General features: G+C 39.7%; 1 protein-coding gene across 1 annotated transcript in view; it reads right to left on the bottom strand.

Moving 5' to 3' along the window:
• The window catches only part of ptprq (protein tyrosine phosphatase receptor type Q), a 76,625-nt gene that overhangs the window by 31,200 nt on the left and 23,803 nt on the right, over positions 1-21,622 (bottom strand). Inside the window, exons 12-22 of the mRNA XM_067389381.1 lie at positions 19,309-19,423; positions 18,135-18,361; positions 14,551-14,620; positions 9,169-9,368; positions 8,802-9,042; positions 8,455-8,583; positions 8,092-8,238; positions 1,869-2,029; positions 1,366-1,777; positions 562-723; positions 296-475 (exon numbers count right to left, since the gene is read on the bottom strand). Coding sequence (XP_067245482.1) covers positions 296-475; positions 562-723; positions 1,366-1,777; positions 1,869-2,029; positions 8,092-8,238; positions 8,455-8,583; positions 8,802-9,042; positions 9,169-9,368; positions 14,551-14,620; positions 18,135-18,361; positions 19,309-19,423 — 2,044 coding nt within the window. The remainder of the gene's footprint in view (positions 1-295; positions 476-561; positions 724-1,365; positions 1,778-1,868; positions 2,030-8,091; positions 8,239-8,454; positions 8,584-8,801; positions 9,043-9,168; positions 9,369-14,550; positions 14,621-18,134; positions 18,362-19,308; positions 19,424-21,622) is intronic.

Raw genomic sequence — 21,622 nt, 5'->3', positions numbered from 1 at the left:
CAGTGTCACATGATCCTTCAGAAATCATTATAATATCCTGATTTGCTGCTCAGGAAACATTATTATTATCAATGTTGAAAATGGTTGTGCTGCTTAATATTTTTGTGGAAACCGTGAGATTTTTTTTTTTTTCAGGATTTTTTGATGGATCCATTTTTTTTTTTTAAATTTTTAAATAGAATTGATTTATTTAATATGTCCTGGCTGAAGAAAAGCATTCATTTCTTTCAAATAAATAAATAAAAAAAATTTTTGGTATCTTACTGACACCAAACATTTGAGAGATTGTGTGTACCTGTAAGAACTGCAGTGGTAGTGTCTGTCATCTGTCGTAATTCATGGTTTGAAAGGAGATTTTGAGCATACACAGCATAGTGCGTTATCTTGCCGTTGGGGTTGAGGGGTGGCTCCCAGTTAACACGGATAGAGGTGGAGGTAAGATTCTGATAGGACACATTCTGAACAGAGCTTGGCACTGTGGGAAAACACTGGGGGTTACTTTATACAGTGGTAGTATAATATAACTATTGTAATTCTACTAGAGTTCTGAAGGCATTTTACCCTGTTCAGTTGTTTTCACTGTAACTTGTGCGGAAGGTCCTTCTCCGATAATGTTTTTTGCCGACACGCTAAATGTGTACTCTGTGAAAGGGCTCAGTCTTCTAACCACATACAAGAGCTGATCAGACGACAGGTCTGCTGCCTCCTCAATGGCTGGTAGGACTGTCAATCAAAACACAGCACACAGGCACAACCAATCAGAAAACAAAGCACAAGTAACAGAGCGAAACAATGACTGCCCAACTTTTTAGCACCAATGATATAATTTCCCATTCATTTTCTCCATTTTGATTTTAAAAAGTCTTCAGCAAGGAGTCACATTTATATAACAATAGTTATATAATTATTAATTAATTAAATTAATTAATAAATGATTAATAAATTACTAAAACTGAAAGGAACCAATTAAATCGATGAAAAAGTACAGTATATGGTGGACAAAAGTTTTTCAATTGTATCATCAATTTTAAAATTACTGATATTTATAAAATTTGTTTATATGAAAGGTTTCAAACCTAAAATTATGCCATAGTCTTTAGTTTTACACTTTTTATTATTAAGACACCATTTTAAATAGTTTTCTCATCTGTTCATTTGTTCGTACAGTTGCACTACCAGACATTTTGGGGGTTAAATGTAACAAAACATAAAAAAAAAAAAAATCTGTAAAAAAAACAGATAATGTACTGGAAGAAAATTACCTTAACCCTAAAACACAACGCAATGAAGTTCAAAATTCTAAACAAACAAATTTAAATGTGAGTGAGTCCATAATGGGTGAAGTCAAGGGGAGGAGTTATTTACCTTCTATTCCAATGGTAGTGGCATCTCTTGTTGGGAGGTTTGTCTGCTGCTGGGTGTAGTCAGTGGCCACCGCCCTAGTGAAGCGACGGGGCTGGGAGGGGCTTAAGTTATCCAGTGGCGGTTGGTCAGTGCCTAGAGTGAGAGCTGAAAGTTCAGTCAAAGGGCCCTCAGTTACGGCCTCGGTCTCAGCCTGAACAGATGCATTGGTTCTATCGTGGGTGACTGTGAGCCAGGGTGGAGACGCGTGGGGAGTGCTTGGAGTCAGAGGAAGGTCAGAGGGCAGTTCCGTGTCAGTGTTGGTAAAACTGCGACCCAAAGTGAGAAATGTTCCATATGAGGTGAGGGTGAACGTAGATGCTGTGGTGACGTCAAGTGACCTTGCATTGCGACGAAGTGGTTGAGACACAGCGTTCTGTAACAACAACATATAATCAGTGGTGCTAAATCATAAACAAAGATTTACAGTGACTGTGTGCACACTTGTGTAATTTATTGTGTTTTACCTGTCCTCTTAGGGTGATGTCCTGTACAAGCGTACTACGGTACATTGCTAGAATCCGATAGTGGGTTATCAAGCCATTTGGTTGGCTCGGGGATCTCCAGGACAGACGAACTGATGTGGAGTCCACAGCCTCAGCTGTCAGATGAGATACGGCACTCGGGGCTGACATGGAAATAAATGCACACACATACAGTTGTTAACACACCTTGCCATATACTTAACCAAGGGTCATCAGCATAGTTGGAAGTTGCAAGATGATGTAAAATGATTTTTAAAAAAAATGCTTTAAAATAAAATTAAGAGCCAAAAAATAAAATAAATGAATAAAAATAAAACATGCTTTAATCACACACGACTACAAAAGTCATGTAAATGTATTATTTATAGTAAAAAGTGTAAACCCTGAAGAACATTCAGTTATTGAAACTTTTATATTTCATTATTTTAATAAAAATATTACTATAAATACAATTAATAAAATATTGAATTAAATTAATTTAAATTGACACTAGTTTCTGTAAAATAGTAGTAATAATAATAATAATAATAATAATAATAATAAAAGCTTCTGTCATTACAGCAGAAGTGCCAGAAATCTTGGGGGTCCTTAAAGGTGCCCTAGAACGTCTTTTTAAAAGATGTAATATAAGTGTCCCCTGAATGTGTCTGAAGGTTCAGCTAAAAATACCCCCTAGATTTTTTTTTTATTCATTTTTTTAACTGCCTATTTTGGGGTATCATTAACTATGCACCATTATATAGGCTGCGGCCCCTGTAATTCTCGTGCTCCCCACCCACGGAGCTCACGCTTGCCTTGAACAGCATAGACACAGTTCACACAGCTATTGGTAACTTTAACCACATTTAACAGTACATTAGCAACATGCTAACGAATCATTTAGAAAGACAATTTACAAATATCACTAAAATATCATGTAATCATGGATCATGTCAGTTATTATTGCTCCATTTGCCATTTTTCGATATTGTTCTTGCTTGCTTACCTAGTCTGATGATTCTGCTGTGCACAGATTCAGACGTTCTGCCCTTGTCTAATGGCTTGAACATGAGCTGGCATATGCAAATATTGGGGGCATATATATAAATGATCCCGACTGTTACGTAACAGTCAGTGTTATGTTGAGATTGGCCTGTTCTTCGGAGGTCTTTTAAACAAATGAGAATTATATAAGGAGGAGGAAACAATGGAGTTTGAGACTCAGTGTATGTCTTTTCCATGTACTGAACTCTTGTTATTCAGCTATGCCGAGGTAAATTCAATATTTAATTCTAGGGCACCTTTCAAATACAGTCTTTGACAGCGAGGAGCCTAGGAGTCAAAAAGGTTGAGAACCACTGCAATAGACTCGATTGTGAGTACTTCTGTGAAATGTTATTTGTTTTAACTAAAGAAAATCTGCAAAGTGTATAGTGAGATATTTAACCACTTTTAAAACAAAAAAAATATGTGCTGTATGTAAAAACACACGACTGTAAAAATATTTTAAATGGTTTTTGAAAGAAGTCTCTGATGCTCAATAAAGCTGCATTTTTTTTAATAAAAAATACATTAAAACCAGTAATATTTGGAAATATTTTTAAATTTTAAAGTAACTGTTTTCTATTTGAATGTATTTTCAAATGTAATTCATTATGTGATGCAAAGCTGAATTTTCAGCATCATTACTTAAATGTCACATGATTCTTTAGAAATCATTCTAATACGCTGATTTGATGCTCAAGAAACATTTCTTATTATTAACAATGTTGAAAACAGTTTAAATATATGCTGCTTCATATTTTTTTGTGGAAACCATGATACATTTTTTTCAAGATTCATTGATGAATAATAGAATGTTCAAGAGAACAGCATTTATTTAAAATAGAAATCTTTTGTAACATTATACATGTCTTTACTGCCACATTTTCACAATTTCACATTGTATGTCACCTTAGCCTATATCTGACATTTTTGTCAAAATTGAATTATTCACATATTCTTTTTCTGCAACAACGTTTTTACATTATGTGATGTTTTTCTTTTAAAGTTTTGAACATTTTGGGACTTTTTTTTAGAAAACAAAAAGGGTCCATCCACAAAGGAGTATGGAATGCAAAAATTTTAAAGCTCAATATCTCAAAACTGCTCAAAATGCAGATAGAACCTTATAATCCCAAGGTGGCAAACACAGTGCTGAGAAAAGCACAGCCCTTTATTTATCACACATTTTCGGCATTGGATGCTTTGAGGCCTTCAACCAAAATCTAATTTTAGATAAAAGCAACCCTAAGTGAACAACAAATAACCTTTCTTTTTTTCCATGCATTTAATGAGCATTCAGTTATGCAGCACCAACTGGCTCTGTATGAAAAAGTCATTTCCTCCAGCTAAATTAACCCAATTAAAGGTACAATTAGAGATAGCTGATTTCAGACAGACTTAATTACAACCACACCAGCTAAATATAAGCCTCATTTATAACTCTTACTTATTTTGACCCCCAAGTCTGAACACAGAAATCGCAAACAAGTACATATTCCCTGAGCATTTAGAGATTATGTTCTCCGTACAGATGAGTCAAAAATGGAATTGATTTGGCCAACATGGGTGCCACTATGTCTCCATCAAGCATACACAAACACAGTTTGAGAAACCATGACAACAACAATCAATCACAGCAGAGGTCATGTGATGTCAACCTGAATGTCACAAGTGAAGGAACCAGTAATTCTCCACTGCAGTGGAAAATACATTAATTTAGAATTTGTTACAATTCATCCATGAATCACAACTAAAGTGTTGCTGGGTCATGCAGTAAGAAAATGGGGTGAAAAAACAAAAGCAATTCCATTTCAGTGGTATCTAATGTGATTTAATGCTTCTTTGAGTTGCAGTCAGTACAACTACATGTGGTTCAGCTAGGTATTGCATAGACTTAATTACCATTGAAATGTTTGGGGTTGGTAAGATTGGTTGGTAAGCCTTTTATGCTGACCAAGGCTGCATTTATTTGATCAAAAATGCAGTAAAATCAGTAATATTTAGGGGTGTAACAATACACATAACTGACGGTTTGAAGTCAGTACAGTTCAGTACAGCAGGGGGAGAAAACTAAACAAAATTGTTTTTGTTTTTTTAAACAGTAGTTTACTGAACAAACTGTGTCTCTGTCTTGAAATGAATTCAATTATAATTAATTAAAGCTGCAAGCAGCGTTGAAAGGGCCCTCGCACCTAGGCTTAACGCCACCCATTGGCCTTAGTAAAACAGTGAACAGTGGGCGACATGCATGTAAGCGGGTAAATACAGGAGAAATATGGCAAAGTCATTTCGACGTGCCACACTTCCTGCTGCCAACAGGTGGCGCTTTGACTATAACTAAATGTTGCCATGTAGACGACATCAGGCCAGGACTATAATCAAACGTGGAGTTTGGAGCAAATCGGACATTGTATGCCTGAGTGACAATAACTTCCTGTTTCGTGGCATTAATCGCAAACATTAGCACTTAGCCAAGTGTTTCATGATTTAATGTGTTTCTAGCATGTTTGGTAATTCATGGCATATACAAATGTGTTTCTGGGAATGAATTACAGAGCAAAGCATGCCATTTCCTGTTGCCAGCAGTTGGTGCCATGACTAACTGAATATTAGCATGTAGATGTCTTTAGACCAGGGCTGTGTTCCAGTTCGGTTTTTAAATGCCCTTCCCTCGCTAACTTCACTCAGTCTCGTTGACTCGGATGTACGTCATTGCTTACGTTGCACGAGTGCCCACTTCTGGCGGAACCTTTGTATGGGCTGAACTGGAACATCCTAAGCCCTTGGAATCACTTGGAATCCGCAATGGAGCTGATTTATTATTTATTTTTTCCCCTTACAAAATTGTTTAATACAGCATTCTATATGTATATATGTGTGTTTTAAATGTTTAAAGCATAATTAATATATCATAGAGTTGTTTGTGGTGGGGTAAATTAAACGTGATATGCGGTGACGTCACAATCGTGTTGCATTGTGGGTTATGGAGCTGCCTGAAGTGTACATATGAAGTAGACTCGCTCCCTCGGTCAAAATCAAGGGAGCGAGGGTCTGTCCATATAAACTTCCCTCGTCCACTTCACGAAGTGGAACGCACTTCAAAATGGCGGCAGGGATTCCCCCAAGGGGAAGTGTTTAGGGAAGTTTGCGAGTGCGTGTCTAAAACCGAACTGGAACGTAACCCAGGACTTTTATCAAACATGTGAAGTTTGGGGCAGATCGGACACTGTATGCCTGAGTTACAACAGCTTTCTCTTTCATGGCGAAACGTCAAACTCGGTCAGGCCGCCACGGACACGCCATGGACACGCCTTCAAGGAAAACTCAAGATCTTTGCAATGTAACATCACTAAGGCCTTAAGATTAGACAGACCAAATATGATGTTGATCTGGTTAAATCTCTATGAGTAGTTAATCACTGTGCAAAACAACTCAGAGAAAATAGGAAATATCTCACTTCCTGTTGGGTTTTCAGATTTTGCACCCAGGGTTTTTTGTAGGTATTGGGCTGTTAGATGTGTCTACCGAATTTCATACTTGTCCATGAAATGTAGCAATCAGGCCGCTTAAATGAAATTTTGTAGGTGGCGCTATCGAGCCATTTTGCCACACCTAATTCTCTGAAAACCCATATCAGATGTAAATTTTCAGCACTTCTGAGGTGTGTGTTCAAAGTTTCATGAGTTTGAGCATGTTTAGGCCCTCAAAAATGTGATTCATTTCGGAGAAGAAGAATAGTTGACTGAGCAATTACAAAAGGGTCCTCACACCATTGGTGCTCGGGCCCTAATTAAAAGTTTCTTAAGGATAAAAAACGGGTGTGTCTCATACGTTCTGAAAAGTGAAGCCACGGGCTCTTTGATCGCCCCCTGGAGGCTGGATGCAGTACAGATCATAAACCCCGCCCTCTCAATGCAGTCGAATGAGACTTCAGTGAAAACTTAAAAATAAAGTCTGCTTCAAATAAAACTTTCTGAAAGATGGTTTTGGTCATTTAAGGTAGTTGTTATCACACTGATATATATTCAATTGTTCGTTTTTGTGATGATTTAGATTTTAGCTAGCAATTTTATTCTATAAAAACGGGGCGTGTCGTCATGATTCGAAGTTGATTGACAGGTTGTCTGAGGACTGTCGGAGCTTCGAGGGGAGATTGAAGATGTATTAACTAACTGTTAATTTTCGATTTCTTTGTCATTAACACCAACAAAATGAGTTGTTCAGCAGTAAACTGTACTAACCGACCTACAGGATCTGACGGATCACTGAACTTTTTTTCTGTAACATCAAATGTGGGCGTTATAAGCTAATTAATAAATGTTATTAGTTAAGATAACACACCTAATGTTAACCATGTCGGGAAAAAGCAGGTGATCGTTATCTGGCAGTTACTTATTATTTTTATGGGTATAAAATAATAATTAGCAGGACAAAACTAATGATAGCTTACTCTAATTACAGCAATCGATCTCCTGTAACGTTAGTTGAACTTGATTTAAAATGGCAGGACCGTTTCTGACGATTTAGAGTTGTTTCTAGTGGCATATTATATTGATTTTATCTACTGAATTTGCTGTTTCAAAAATATTATTGCTCTAGAAACAGAATAGCCTATTATTTTATAGGTAGACTTTTAAATTGTGTATAATTTTTATAGTCTATTTAAAATACATGAATGATGACGCAGTCGTCTGGGCGGAAGTTTGATATCGCGACTCCGCCTCCGGCTCAACGGACGATTCCTTCTGCGCATGCCCAGGCTCCAAACTTTTTTTTTTTTGACGTAATGCGTAACGTGTCAGCGCCCATTCATCAGCCCATTTTGGCTTCAGTTCAATACAATGGAAGGAAGCGACGTCGCGTCGTCCATCTTTTTTTACAGTCTATGATAAAAAACATTATTTCTGCTAATTCTGTAAACTATATAGGGAGCCCTTACTTGCACATTACTATAATTTTAAAGGTTCAGATCCCAACCTATTAGCCTAAATTCAGTTGCTAGATGACTAAATCTGATAAAACCTCTCTTTGGGAAAATATAGGCACATACTCAACTGGAAAACAAAATGAAACATGAAATAAATCTCTTTTTTACCTAAAAAAGCAAAAATGTTCTCTTATTCTAGGCAAATCCTAAACTAGTAAGCCCTCATTTAGGTAGTAAAAGTGTGTGTGTTTTCACCTTCTGCCAGTGTTGTAATGTTGACCACTGCTGCCGGTCCTGTGGCCCCCGCTGATTTGGCCATCACATGGATGTAGTATTGTGTGTATGGAGTCAGTCCAGTATAAATAAATGCTTGATCGATTGTGCTGTTCTCACTAATAAACTCTGAAATACACATATACATGCACCACATTAACATACAAATGATGAGAGGATGTGCTTTGAATTAAGTAGTCTGGAGCATGTGTGCTAAACGCAAGGTCATCCTGCTTTATATTCTCACTGGTTTAGATTAAGGGCTTGTCCTGCCACAGTGTGGTGTCTGTCTGATAGTACAGTATTAATGGTAAAGACATTGGTTTGATGGTCATGGGGTGTTACCTTCAGAGCTGTGGAGCTGGATGATGTAACTGAAACGTCCTGTGGTGATCTTTGGTGGGTCCCAAATTAGAGACAGAGATTTGGACGTGATGTTTCTTAAAAGTACATTTTGCGGCGGGTCTTCAGGGGCTGCAAAACACATTTTTGTTTTTACATTTTTGATTTGTTACAGAAACTTGAGATTATGTATTACTTTGTTGAATAGATAGAACAGCATTTATTTGAAACAGAACTTTTTTATAACAATATAAATGCATTTAGTGTCACTTTAGATCAATTTAATGCATCAGCGCTGAATAAAAGCATTTATATATATATATAAGAATTAAGTGTGTGTGATAGCATACCAGCCTCCGGCATTCGAACCATAGTGCTGGCAATCTGTCCCTCCCCATCGCTAGTGAAGGCGGAGACTTCAAACACATAAGGTGTGTAGGGGCGGAGCTCATCAATCTTTACACTGATCGGAACACTCCAGATGGAGGCGGGAGGTACGGCTGAGAGCGTAACCGTGGGCAACACAGCAGAAGTTAACTGGGAAGACTCGGACGGACTTGGAGTTCCACGAGATAAGATGTCTGCTGCATCCTAGGAGACACATAAATATCCAAAACTAATTGTAAAAGATTGGTAGATCAATGCATAAGGTGGTTTGAATTGGGTTCAATTGTCTTGTATCACTTCAAATAAACATTAATGCAAGTAAGGACGTACGTTGCAGTGAGGCAGAGCTCCGTTCATGATGTCCTCTGCTTTGAGCTCCAGCGTGCGGACAATCTGGCCTGTTCGAGCATGTTTGACTTTCACTGCGAACTTGGTGATAAGGCCATTAATGCGTACAGGGAGAAACCATGTCACTAACACAGATGCGTGATCATCAGCAAACGCTGTGAGGTTTGACACCAGACCAGGGGCTGAGAATGAACAAAAACACATGGATTAAAACATAGGTATACACATACTCTAAACAAGCAGAATGAAAATACGGGTCCAAATAGATTGAATTCTACACATTTGTTCAAAACAACCTAGTGAACTGCCAATTTAGCCATCACTATTAGACATCAAAGACTAGGCAGCAAAATCATGCTAATATATAAACTATTGTTCAGTTTAGGGTCAGTACATTTTTTAAAGTCCCCCTTTATCCCTTAAAACTCATCTTTGATAATCAAAATTACATATTTAAATGTTTATTTCTGTGACAAAAAAAAATCTTAATTCCTTAAAATAGCTTGAATGTAACTCTACACCCTTGCCTCATTTAATATACACAGATCTATGAATATGATAATTAGCCCCGCCTCCACTCACTCGCATAAGCTCAGACGAGATCCACTCGGTCAACTTCCTGAGGTAAACACTGCACATTGGTATCGCTTTTTACAACATCGTCCACATAACAATAATTAATATGTTTTAGCCTTTTGCTTGACTACTTTATCAAACAGCTAATACTGTGTTGCTAACGCTACACAAACCATGTTCACATTCACGAGTCAGACTTCTAACAATCAGTATCCTTAGAAACACTTTGAATGACTCAGAACATCAGTGGAGAAAGGCATATAGTTCATAACATAACATCGTAATATACATCATACACCTGTCATATTGTCAAATCTACCTGATTTTTCATATCAACAGAAAAATATACTGGTATACCCTCCTTTTGAGACTCCCATGCGCGGTCAGTTAGTGATATGCTAAAGCCCGCCGGTAGGTTGATATGATTGGTTACAAGGTAGTTTGTGATGTCAGAAACAGACTTGAGACTGTCTTTGGTTTACTGCAGTTTTAAAGAAAATATTCAGCAATGGTGTTGACATGAATTTGCAAATGGTTTGTCTTAAAGCATGTTAAAAACACCACATAGACACAAACAACATTAACATGTTTTTAAAAGTAGTCTCTTATGCCGACCAATGCTTACAAATGCAGTAAAACTGTTAATATTATGAAATATTATTACAATTTAAAATAACTATGTGGCGAGGGGGGCGTGGTTCAGCGAGGTCTGCGGCGGGAGAGAGCATCGGGAGATCTTTGGTGAGTTAGCGAGTTAAATGTAAATCACGAACACCTGTTTCTCATTTCAGTAATTGGCGCGGAGACAGGTTAAAACGCTGCGAGAAGCAGGAGTCGGGGAGAGAGAGGGGAACTGCTGACTGAGCCGCTGGTGCACGACAACCTGGAGTGAAGCCCATTGTGGATTGTATATGCCGTGACCAGGAGTGAAGCCCTTTGTGGATTGTATATGCCGTGACTGGAGTGAAGCCCTTTGTGGATTATTTTGTTTTGCTGTTGTGCCTTGCACAGTTTTTGTTGGACGTTTCTGAATTGTGAAATAAAGCTCAGTCAGCAGTTAAACGCCGACCCTGTCCCCTTCCTTCCTACACTGAAGAACATTATCCGTACTACACTGGTGCCGAAACCCGGGAAGGAAGCTGGGTGGCCGCTGCCATGCAATCTTCGTCCTCCCCATCGACATTTGCGGAAGTCATCGTGTCCCTCGCGGTCCTGCATCAGAAGCAACATCAGGCCCTGCTGGACCTGCTGCGCCTACCCACCTGCCGTTGAACAAAATGGGGCCACGTGACGACCCCGAGGCCTTCCTCGACTTGTTCGAGCGGTCAGCCGAGGCAAGTGGCTGGCCGCAGGACCAATGGTCCATGAGGTTGGTCCCGCTCCTCTCGGGGAAGTAGCAGGTGGCGGCGCAGCAGCTGCCAGCAGAGAACCTCCTGGACTTTGAAGATCTTCGGCGGGCCATCGTCCAGCAGGTCGGCCGGACCCCAGAGCAACATCGTCAAAGCTTCCGCTCCCTGGACCTGGGCGAGTCCGGCCGGCCCTTCGTGTTGGCCCAACAGCTCCGGGACTCGTGCCGCAAATGGCTACTGGCTGAAGGAAGCGACGTGGACCTGGTTATCGATCGCATGGTACTGGAGCAGTTTATCACTCGGCTCCCCAAGAAAACCGCCGAGTGGGTCCAGTGCCACCGCCCCACGTCGCTGGACTCAGCCATCGAACTGCCGGAGGACCACATGGTGGCGTGCCAAGGGGTCGGCGAACCCCTACCATCTGCCTCTCTCTCTCTCCTTCTTTTAATTCCCCCTCTCTCTCTAAACCTGTCCCTCTACCCAGGTCTCGTCCGCCCGGCCCGCCACGTGTTCCGCCCCGGGGGCAAGGTGGAACTGAACAAGGCCCGTATTATGGACCAAGAGCCCCGCCCAGGGGGGTGGGTCTCCCTGCCGCCGGGCCGGACTCCACTCCTGCTTCTCCCTCTCTTCGCGTCAACCATTTAACCCGCTCCCTGTCACAAGAATGGCGGGCAGGTCTGAAATATCCGTTAGTGCCCATCATTACTCAATTTTAGGGGTCAAAAGCATAGCGTGGAGGTGGCAGTTAATCCGCACCTCCGGCATCCGATAATTTTGGTACGAATTGGCCTGCATTTAATAAATTATTGGGGTGTTTATGCTCGGATGCCTCTTAGGGGGAAAAATTGCGGGATAAGGAGGTGCGAGTGCAGGCGGGAGAGACTGATCAGGGACCAGTGAGTTCAGCTTCAGGGAAACAGAGCGAAATTGGAAGACTTATTCTTTCAGATCGCGATGACTTTCCCCTGGAGCAGTCTCACGTTGAGACGCTAAAAAACGCGTTTGAAAAGGTCAGCACCATCGATGGTCAGCCTCTCCAGCCTGGGCGTCCACTTTCTTATCCGTATTTTGCGATCATAAAAGATAGTGTCTTGGGTCACTCGATACAACCTCAGACAAAAGAAGATACGACACAATTATTAGTTCCAAAGAGCCGCAGGGAAATGCTTTTCCACGCGGCTCATTCTAATCCGATGGCTGGGCATCTAGGACAAACGGCAACACTAAATCGTCTCATGACCCGATTCTTTTGGCCGGGCATTCACGAGAATGTGCGCAGGTGGTGCGCGTCTTGTCTGGAATGTCAGTTGGTTAACCCACCGGCCACCCCAAAAGCGCCGTTGCGCCCCCTCCCATTAATGCAGGTCCCCTTCGAAAGAATTGGTATGGACCTCATCGGGCCATTAGAGCGATCAGCAAGAGGGCATCGCTTTGCATTAGTCATTGTGGATTATGCAACGCGATATCCTGAAGCAGTGCCACTCCGCAACATTTCCGCTAAGAGTGTTGCGGATGCACTGTTTAGTTTAATCTCCCGAGTGGGGATTCCGAAAGAAATCCTCACTGATCAAGGCACAGCGTTTATGTCACGCACATTACGTGAACTTTACGAATTGTTGGGCATTAAATCCGTGCGTACCAGCGTCTTTCACCCACAAACGGACAGGCTGGTCGAACGGTTTAATCGCACGCTTAAATCCATGATTCGTAAATTCGTTCAAGAGGACGCCATAAATTGGGATAAGTGGTTGGAACCTCTGTTATTTGCAGTGTGAGAGGTCCCGCAAGCCTCCACGGGGTTTTCCCCCTTCGAGCTTCTCTTTGGACGCCAGCCCCGTGGGGTATTAGACGTCCTAAGAGAGACTTGGGAGGACGGACCATCTCAGGCCAAAAATGAAATTCAGTATGTGCTGGACTTGAGAGCAAAACTCCACACGTTGGGGCGGCTGTCTATGGAGAATTTGTTACAAGCCCAGCACAGACAGAGCCAGCTGTATGACAGACGAACTAACTTACGCACATTTTCACCAGGAGATAAAGTACTTCCCGCTTCCCACTTCAAGCTCGAAATTACTTGCAAAGTGGCAAGGACCATTTGTGGTTACAAGTCCGTGAGCTCGATTACGAGGTTGTGCGTTCCGATAGGAGAGGAGCACGTCAGATTTACCACCTCAATCTCCTTAAAAAATGGAATGAGGCGGAATCAGTGATGCTGGCGACGGTGATTAGCGGAGAGGATGATCTCGGGCCAGAGGTGAATATCAAAAAACAGTCCCACGCTCTGGCCCCGGGGGGAGATCACCTCTCGCCCTCTCAGCTCACTGATTTATCCAAGTTACAAGCAGAATTTGCAGACGTGTTTTCTCCCCTACCGGGCCGTACAAACCTCATTCAGCACCACATCGAGACAGAGCCGGGTGTGGTGGTTCGCAGCCGGCCGTATAGATTGCCTGAACACAAGAAAAATGTAGTTCAGGCAGAATTAGAGGCTATGCTTGAAATGGGAGTAATAGAAGAGTCCAGCAATAACTGGGCGAGCCCGATAGTTTTGGTTCCAAAGACGGACGGCTAGGTTCGGTTCTGTGTGGACTACTGCGAGGTGAACGCAGTGTCGAAATTCGACGCGTATCCAATGCCTCGGGTGGACGAGTTGCTTGACCGGCTAGGTACGGCTCGATTTTATTCGACACTGGACTTAACGAAGGGATATTGGAAGATCCCCTTGTCACCATTATCCAAAGAAAAGACAGCTTTCACGACGCCGTTTAGATTACATCAATTGTTACCCTTCCGTTCGGGCTGTTCGGGGCACTGGCTACCTTTCAGCATCTCATGGATAAAATTTTGCGGCCCCATGGTGCATATTCTGCTGCCTATCTGGACGATATTATCATCTTCAGTAAAGACTGGCAGCGGCATATGCAGCATTTGAGGGCCGTCCTGAGATCGCTGAGGGGAGCCGGGCTCACAGCCAACCCGAAGAAGTGTGCGATTGTGCGCGTGGAAGTTAGGTATCTGGGCTTCCACTTGGGGCATGGACAGGTGCGTCCCCAAATTGATAAGACGGCAGCGATTGCGACCTGTCTGCGCCCCAAGACCAAAAAGGAGGTTAGACAGTACCTCGGGCTGGCGGGATATTATAGGAGGTTTGTTCCTAATTATTCGGCCCTCACCAGCTCGTTGACTGATCTAACTAAAAAGGATGCACCAGATACGGTCCAGTGGACGAAGCTACACTTCACATGGGGAGAACCATTTCTGTTTTGCACCTGTGACCATTAACAATATTGCCCATGTTGCCCATGTCTATGAAGACCATTTCAAATCACTTAGATAAGATGCCAACTTTGATGGTATAGCTACTTTACCTCTCTGGGCATTGAAGCAGCGCACTAGGGTTTTGAAAATAGCTTATATGAAATATATGAATCCTGCTTACGGGCTTCTGCTGTTTTGTAGTACAGAGATTGGCTAAAAGGTCCAGTTCCTGCTTTATTTACTGCTGCAACCTATAAAGAAAAGACAGAAATGACAAAAGCAATATACTCAGACCGCACATAGCTTAAGAACGTCATGTTGATTTATCACCATGACTTAGCAGAAGTGGTTATATAAACAGTGTGAATGAAGATTCCAATGCAAGATGATCTACTCCAGACAAGAGATCCATCAAATACTGTCACACATACAAACACACACTCGCACAATAGCTTAGAGAGTCAATTCAGAGTTCACGGTGTACCCAGCCAATGAATTCACGAGACAAATGAGGGAAAACAGAGATCCCTCGTGGATCCAGAGTTCTCTGTAGGACATGAATAATTCACAGTTGATAAATTATTAAGTGAGATCAATGGAATAGAGGCCACTGGCAACTTTCCCATGGACAGTTAATCTAGTAGTGTCTGCTGAACGCTGGACCTTCCCTACAGTTTAATGAAAACCAATTTCAGAAAAGTTTTAGCTGGCTGCTGTTTCTTACACCACACCACAAAGACATTAAATAAACAGAAAACACTAAAAAGGGAAGTAAAGGGGGCTCTAACATTTCAGATACACATGGGGTGGATATAATATCAGTAACATCTATAAATGAAGGACTTAATAAGGAGCAGGTCATGCTTTTGCTTTCAGAAGCGCTTCATTTCTTTGGGGAATTGTGTAATTCAGATCCCAGAACCGTGGAATATTGCACCATTCCTCAACAAGAAGCCTGGGGCTCTTTGGAGTTGGAAATTAATTGGAAATATATACAATTTCCCATGATATTTAGACATTGAAAGTCTTTGTAGAGTGTATGGAGGTAGTTTCTCATGACGTCACATCTGAATTTGTTTAGCAGTGTGTACTAGGACAGATCTGCTCTGGAATATAGGCACATTATAGGGCTTTTCACACTTGAAAAACTTAACCCTGGGTCATTCTAAACCCCAGGTAAATGGAATCCTGGGTTATCTTGCTTCACGTTTCACACTGCTCATAATTTACCCGGGGTTAACAATTAATCCTGAGTATTCATAAGCTGACTTTTCACATTGTACATTCCTAAACCCAGTGTTAACATCCTTATTTGCATATTTGTGGTGTCAGTGCCATTGGTCTCTTCTAAACTCAAATTGTTGAGTTTTCAAATTGAAATTGTTTTCTGTCACCATTTGACTTTTTTTTTCCCTCTCTTTCCTCTTTATATACAATGCGCAGTGTTCCCTTGACTGAATATGGGCATGCTATTGGTTGTCTGTAGTTAAAGGGTTAGTTCACCCAAAAATGAAAATTCTGTCATTAATTACATGTTGTTCCACACCCGTAAAACCTTAATTGATCTTCAGAACACAAATTAAGATATTTTTTGTTGAAATCCGATGGCTCAGTGAGGCCTCCATAGGGAGCAATGACACTTCCTCTCTCTAGATCCATAAAGGTACTAAAAACATATTCAAATCAGTTCATGTGAGTACAGTGGTTCAATATTAATATTATAAAGCGATGAGAATATTTTTGGTGCGGCAAAAAATACAAAATAACGACTTATATAGTGATGGCCTATTTCAAAACACTGCTTCAGGAAGATTCGGAGCGTTCTGAATCAGTGTATCGAATCATGATTCAAATCGCGTGTCAAACCACCAAACTGCTGAAATCACGTGACTTTGACGCTCCGAACCGCTGATTCGACACGCTGATTCATTATGCTCCGAAGCTTCCTGAAGCAGTGTTTTGAAATCGGCCATCACTACATAAGTCGTTTTTTTTTTTTTTTTTGCCGCACCAAAATATTCTCGTCGCTTTATAATATTAATATTGAACCACTGTACTCACATGAACCGATTTAAATATGTTTTTAGTACCTTTATGGATCTTGAGAGAGGAAATGTCATTGCTCCCTATGCAGGCCTTTAACGATTAACGAAGGTCTTACGGGTATAAGTAATTAATGACAGAATTTTCATTTTTGGGTAAACTAACCCTTTAAGCATCTAACTGTAACATTCTAACACTGTACAAGGTCCCGTTTACACTAGTTCTTTTTCGTTTTAAAACGCATACGCTTTGCTACGGTTATGCCCGCGTTTACGCCAGAGTTGCATTTCAGTACAAAAGGACGAAAACGGAAACTTTTGAAAAAGTTGGCGTGGCTGCCCACGTTTGCTCTGAGTATCCTTGACATCGATGACTGTGTAAACAATAACATGGAGACTAAACTGCAGTCTTTGCTGGCTTTGTTGTCATTTTTAGCAGCCATTGTGCAGTTAAACTCTGCATTTTTTAATACTGCAGCTGCCTACATGCGCAAGACACAACTGTTTACACTTGTACGTGCATGCCCAGTCATGTGACATGCATTTTCGGTCGTGTAGTATAGACGGAGATCGTTTCTGAAACGCTGTGGAAATGGCAGTTTTAAATGGCATTTTAAAACGCTGTTTTAAAATGAAAATGCACTAGCCCAACTTGGCATCGCAATGCGGGGTTAACACTGCAAAAGCAGTGCTAACCCTGCTCAGGAGCAGGGCTTCATAACCACGGGTAAAAAGCAGTGCTAACCCCGCTTCTAAATTATAAGTGTGAAACATTCCTTTACACGGGCTTAAAAGCGGTGTTTAGAACAATGATAACCCAGTGCAGTGTGAAAAGCCTATATGAGTGGAGTTCACCCTCATGTTTTTTTTTTTTGGCATTACTATGCATCATATACACTACAGTTCAAAATTTTGGTGTCGGTAAGATTTTTTAATGTTTTTGAAAGATATTACTCTAGTCTTCAGTGTCACATAATCCTTCAGAAATCATTCAAATATGCTGATTTGGTGCTCAAGATTAATTTCTTATTATTATCAATATTGAAATCAGTTGTGCTGTTTAATATTATTGTGTAAATTTTTAGGATTCTTTGATAAATATAAAGTTCAAAAGAACAGTTTATTTAAAACATAAATATTTTGTAGCATTATAAATGTCTTTAATGTCATTTTCGATCAATTTAATGCATCTTTGTTGGTATAAAGTCAATATAAATCTTTCAATATATATAGTTTTGACCAAATCATTAAAACATTTATATTTTTGTCAATGTCTGTGTTTGTGCTCCTATGGTTAATGGGCTTTCTGTGGCTGTGGACAAGCAATTTCATCAAAATAGACTTGCCAGGTAGTTTCTGAGGATGTACTTTTGTGACATTTAGAAACTGAAGTGTGCTGCCTCTTGGTAAGCTTTAACCACAAACCACTATTCTTGACACTTTAATTAATTTTATAGTTTTTCTGAACAATGCATTTGTGGCTAGGCTGAGAACTGTCTGCATCATTTGTTATTTCAATTTAGTTCCTTTTTACAGTTCAAAAAACAAAACAAAAAACTGCAGTATTTTATTATGGTGCTGTGTATATTCTTTGAGCAGTTTAAAATACACTATATCCTGATTCTATAATGTAAAAATCTATGCTGTGGTTAAATTATACTTTGTGAATGAATATTTGCTATCACATAAACTATTGAAATGCGTGTGAAGATCAAGCATGCACCTTGATGTTGTACGTTGCTCCAGGAGTCAGTGTGTTTAGGAGGGTTTCTGGGATGTCCAGGCTCTTGATGACCTCAGTGAAGGTAGGGTCGGGATATGGACACACCTCCTTGTATTTGATGACAAATGAGTGAATTGAGGGGTCGAGGGGCACCGGCATCCGCCAGGACAGCAGGATTCCAGTGGAACCAACCCGCTCACCTTCTGGCTTAGAGGGGGCCGCAGGCACTACATACACATACATATAAACACACAAATAATTAGAGATTTTTATGATACATTTGATATATTATTCTATTTTTACGACAGCTTTATTGAATACTTGATTCTAATTGGTTAATTACAGCAATTTTTTTCATGTAGTTTTTACACACAATTAATTTTTAATTGATTGTCACTTCTTTCATTTGTGTTGCCATTATATCCTCATCTTCTTCAATGAAGCGGGACGGATATTGTTGCTCGTCCAGGTCATTATCAAATTTAAAGGTCTTTCAGAAGGCGTTCGGCTCGCTAACAGCTATCTGTTGTTGTGGAGGTGTCAGCCATTTAGGAGAATAACAATATAAAGCCATCAGAAAGCATGACCCGTCCATGCCATTCTCAGAGGAACGAGCAAATCGGCAACCGAGGAATCTGATACCGACCTATTAAAGCCTGCTAACTGGAATCAGCATCAATTATGCAAACATAAATATACACACATCTCAACTGGAAAAAAAAGTGCATATAGATTCATGTACAACATCTCAAAGGGTTTCATCTTTCAATTTTCATCACTGGTTCTACCCTTACACAACAATGCTTTAGTACAGAGATGGTATCAGATTGTAATACCATGGTACTTTGATGTGTATCATGGTACCTAATGATTACTGCATTCATGTACCATGAAATTTACATGGTACTCCTAAATACTTCAAAGTATACTGCCATAGCCATTGATATTTTTAATCATTTTTATTTTATTTTTAATGTTTCAATAGAAATAGAATTAAATAGAATTTTGCAAAATCCATACAAATAATATAATGTTTTCACCTGACAAATAAAATCCTCGGGAGGTAGTCTAGAGGAATATATAGGAACTATGGGAAAATAGACATACATAACCAAAGGAAGGCATCATTTTTATTAAAAGATGATAGTAGTTTAAAAATGGAACACAGACTTACAGGACTCAATAGTTGTGACAAGTATTCGGCTGACAGGTGAGCTGAACCCTGACGAGGCCACTGCATTGACCGTAACGGTGTATGATGTTCCAGGGGTTACACTAGACACTTGAGCCTAAAACACAGAATATGCACAATACATATACAGGATAAATATATATCTACATCTACAATGAACACATGGGACATTCTCAAATATGGTAACAGAGATGATTAAAAGATTTAAAAGACAGAATTCTATAATAATTTTCTATATTAGATAATATAAAAATACTTTTTTTTTTTTTTACTTTTTCCCCCTTATTATGTTCGAATTCTGGGTACAATTTTCATGTTGTAAGTCAAATTGACCCTGATTAGATTCAATAAATCACAATCACACGTTCTCACACATTACAACAAAAATAAACATGAGAACAAATTATTTTTAAAAACATATTTAACAACTAGTTTTTAACCATTTGTTTTTTGTTTTTAAATGAATATTATAAACAGCATAGTAACTTTTTTTTTTTATTTAAAACATAAAATTTCAGTGCCAACAAAGCCAAAATCATGTGTTTGATTCCTAGCAATATTAACATTCTTGAACTGATAAAAATGTACGCCTTCAATGTACTAATGTACAATGTAGTAATATCTCTCAACATCTTGCTGAGTCATGTCTCTTCTGAGAAAGCTGAAGCATAATGTGCTATAAAATAAACCTCAGGTAAAACCAAAAAGTCAGTACTAGATAATAAACAGATTTGCCTGACTGAAGACAATGACTAACATTAATCAAACACATCGCAATATTATTCCAAAATACCACCATGCATCAAACCGACCTCAAAAACACAAGGAATAGATACCATCAATAATCCATGCACCTCTGACACTCCCACAAACAGACACACTTTTTGCAAGCAAATCTTCTTGAGTTACCATGCATTTCAAATGATAACCATTACTGGAAATAATTTCAACAAAAATCATTGAATAAATGCATCTCCTGTGGTCTTTTGTCACATGTTCTCAAACACAAAGTTTGTTGAGTAACATAACAGCGACAGGCTAAGTTACCGTACGTGATGTCACACCACTTGTTCCAGAAAGACAATAGTCTTATCAGATCCGAGGATAAAATAGCCTGACAACACCAGTAAAACAAGATAACATGGTAAAATCTAATCCATGCTTACATGCTTTACATAACGTGTATATATAATAATCCACACTTCTATGAATTTCACTGCAAATAAATAACAAAATATCAACCAATATACTTGCTTACAAATGTTGCAAGAGCTTTTCTTAGAACTAATTTTGCAATTTAACTTACCTAAGTTCCAAAAGTAAGGAGAACATATAAATTGTAAAGAAAATATAAATGATTCACAAAAGGAAGTATCCAGATTCAAACCGAAACTTTTAATTGTTGATGACAACTTTTATCAGAAATGTTATGATTTTCAATTATGAATGCTCTACAAATTAATGCATAAAATGGCAATTCTTTCCAAACATAAAGTCTTGCTCAAACAAGACGAGTCAATAAACAGTGATATTTATCACACACTCAAGTCTTTGTTTGTTTGGTAGAACCGTCGTATTAAAGAAACACAAGCCAGTTCAAGAATTCCTCCAAGGTCGTGTAGCGTCTCACCATCACTCTCTAATAGACCACAGTGTGTGTGTGTGTGTGAGAGAGAGAGAGAGTGTGTAAGAGTTCAGCAAACTTTTATGAGAAGAAATCTATTTTGCAGGGATGAAAATTTCAGAATATTACAAAATTGTCTCCCTTTAAAGGGACAGTTCACCCAAAAAATGAAAACTCATACTCAAGTTGTTCCAAACCTGAATGAGTTTCTTTCTTCTGTTTAACACAAAAGAAGATATTTTAAAGAATGCTGATAACCAGACAGATGATGGTAGCCTTTGACTTCCACAGTAGGAAAAAAAATACTATGGAAGTCAACAGGTGTCGTCAACTATCTGGTTACCAGCATTCTTTAAAATATCTTCATCTGTGTTCAACAGAAGTTATTTAAAATAAATCTCAATACAATTCTGAATGGCACTCGACCCTGCTATCTTGAGCATTTAATTTGGTATATGGTAAAGCGTAAAGCATGTCACGTAATGCAAAACCCATGCAATGCAAATACGCAATTGATGCCTACCTGAACGTTCCCGAGGCCCGCGTACAAGATAACCAGCAGGGGAAGACAGGATGGCATGATGGCCCCTCACTAAGAGAGAGCTGGTGAATGCGTGACCGGGGTAACTAACCGGTGGTATGTGAGTGATCAGAAACAAACTAGTCCCACCA

The sequence above is a fragment of the Chanodichthys erythropterus genome, chromosome 7 (assembly GCF_024489055.1).
Source record: "Chanodichthys erythropterus isolate Z2021 chromosome 7, ASM2448905v1, whole genome shotgun sequence".
NCBI classification, from domain to species: domain Eukaryota; kingdom Metazoa; phylum Chordata; class Actinopteri; order Cypriniformes; family Xenocyprididae; genus Chanodichthys; species Chanodichthys erythropterus.
Note: the sequence above shows the minus strand (reverse complement) of the source record. Positions and strands in the feature narration are given on the sequence as shown.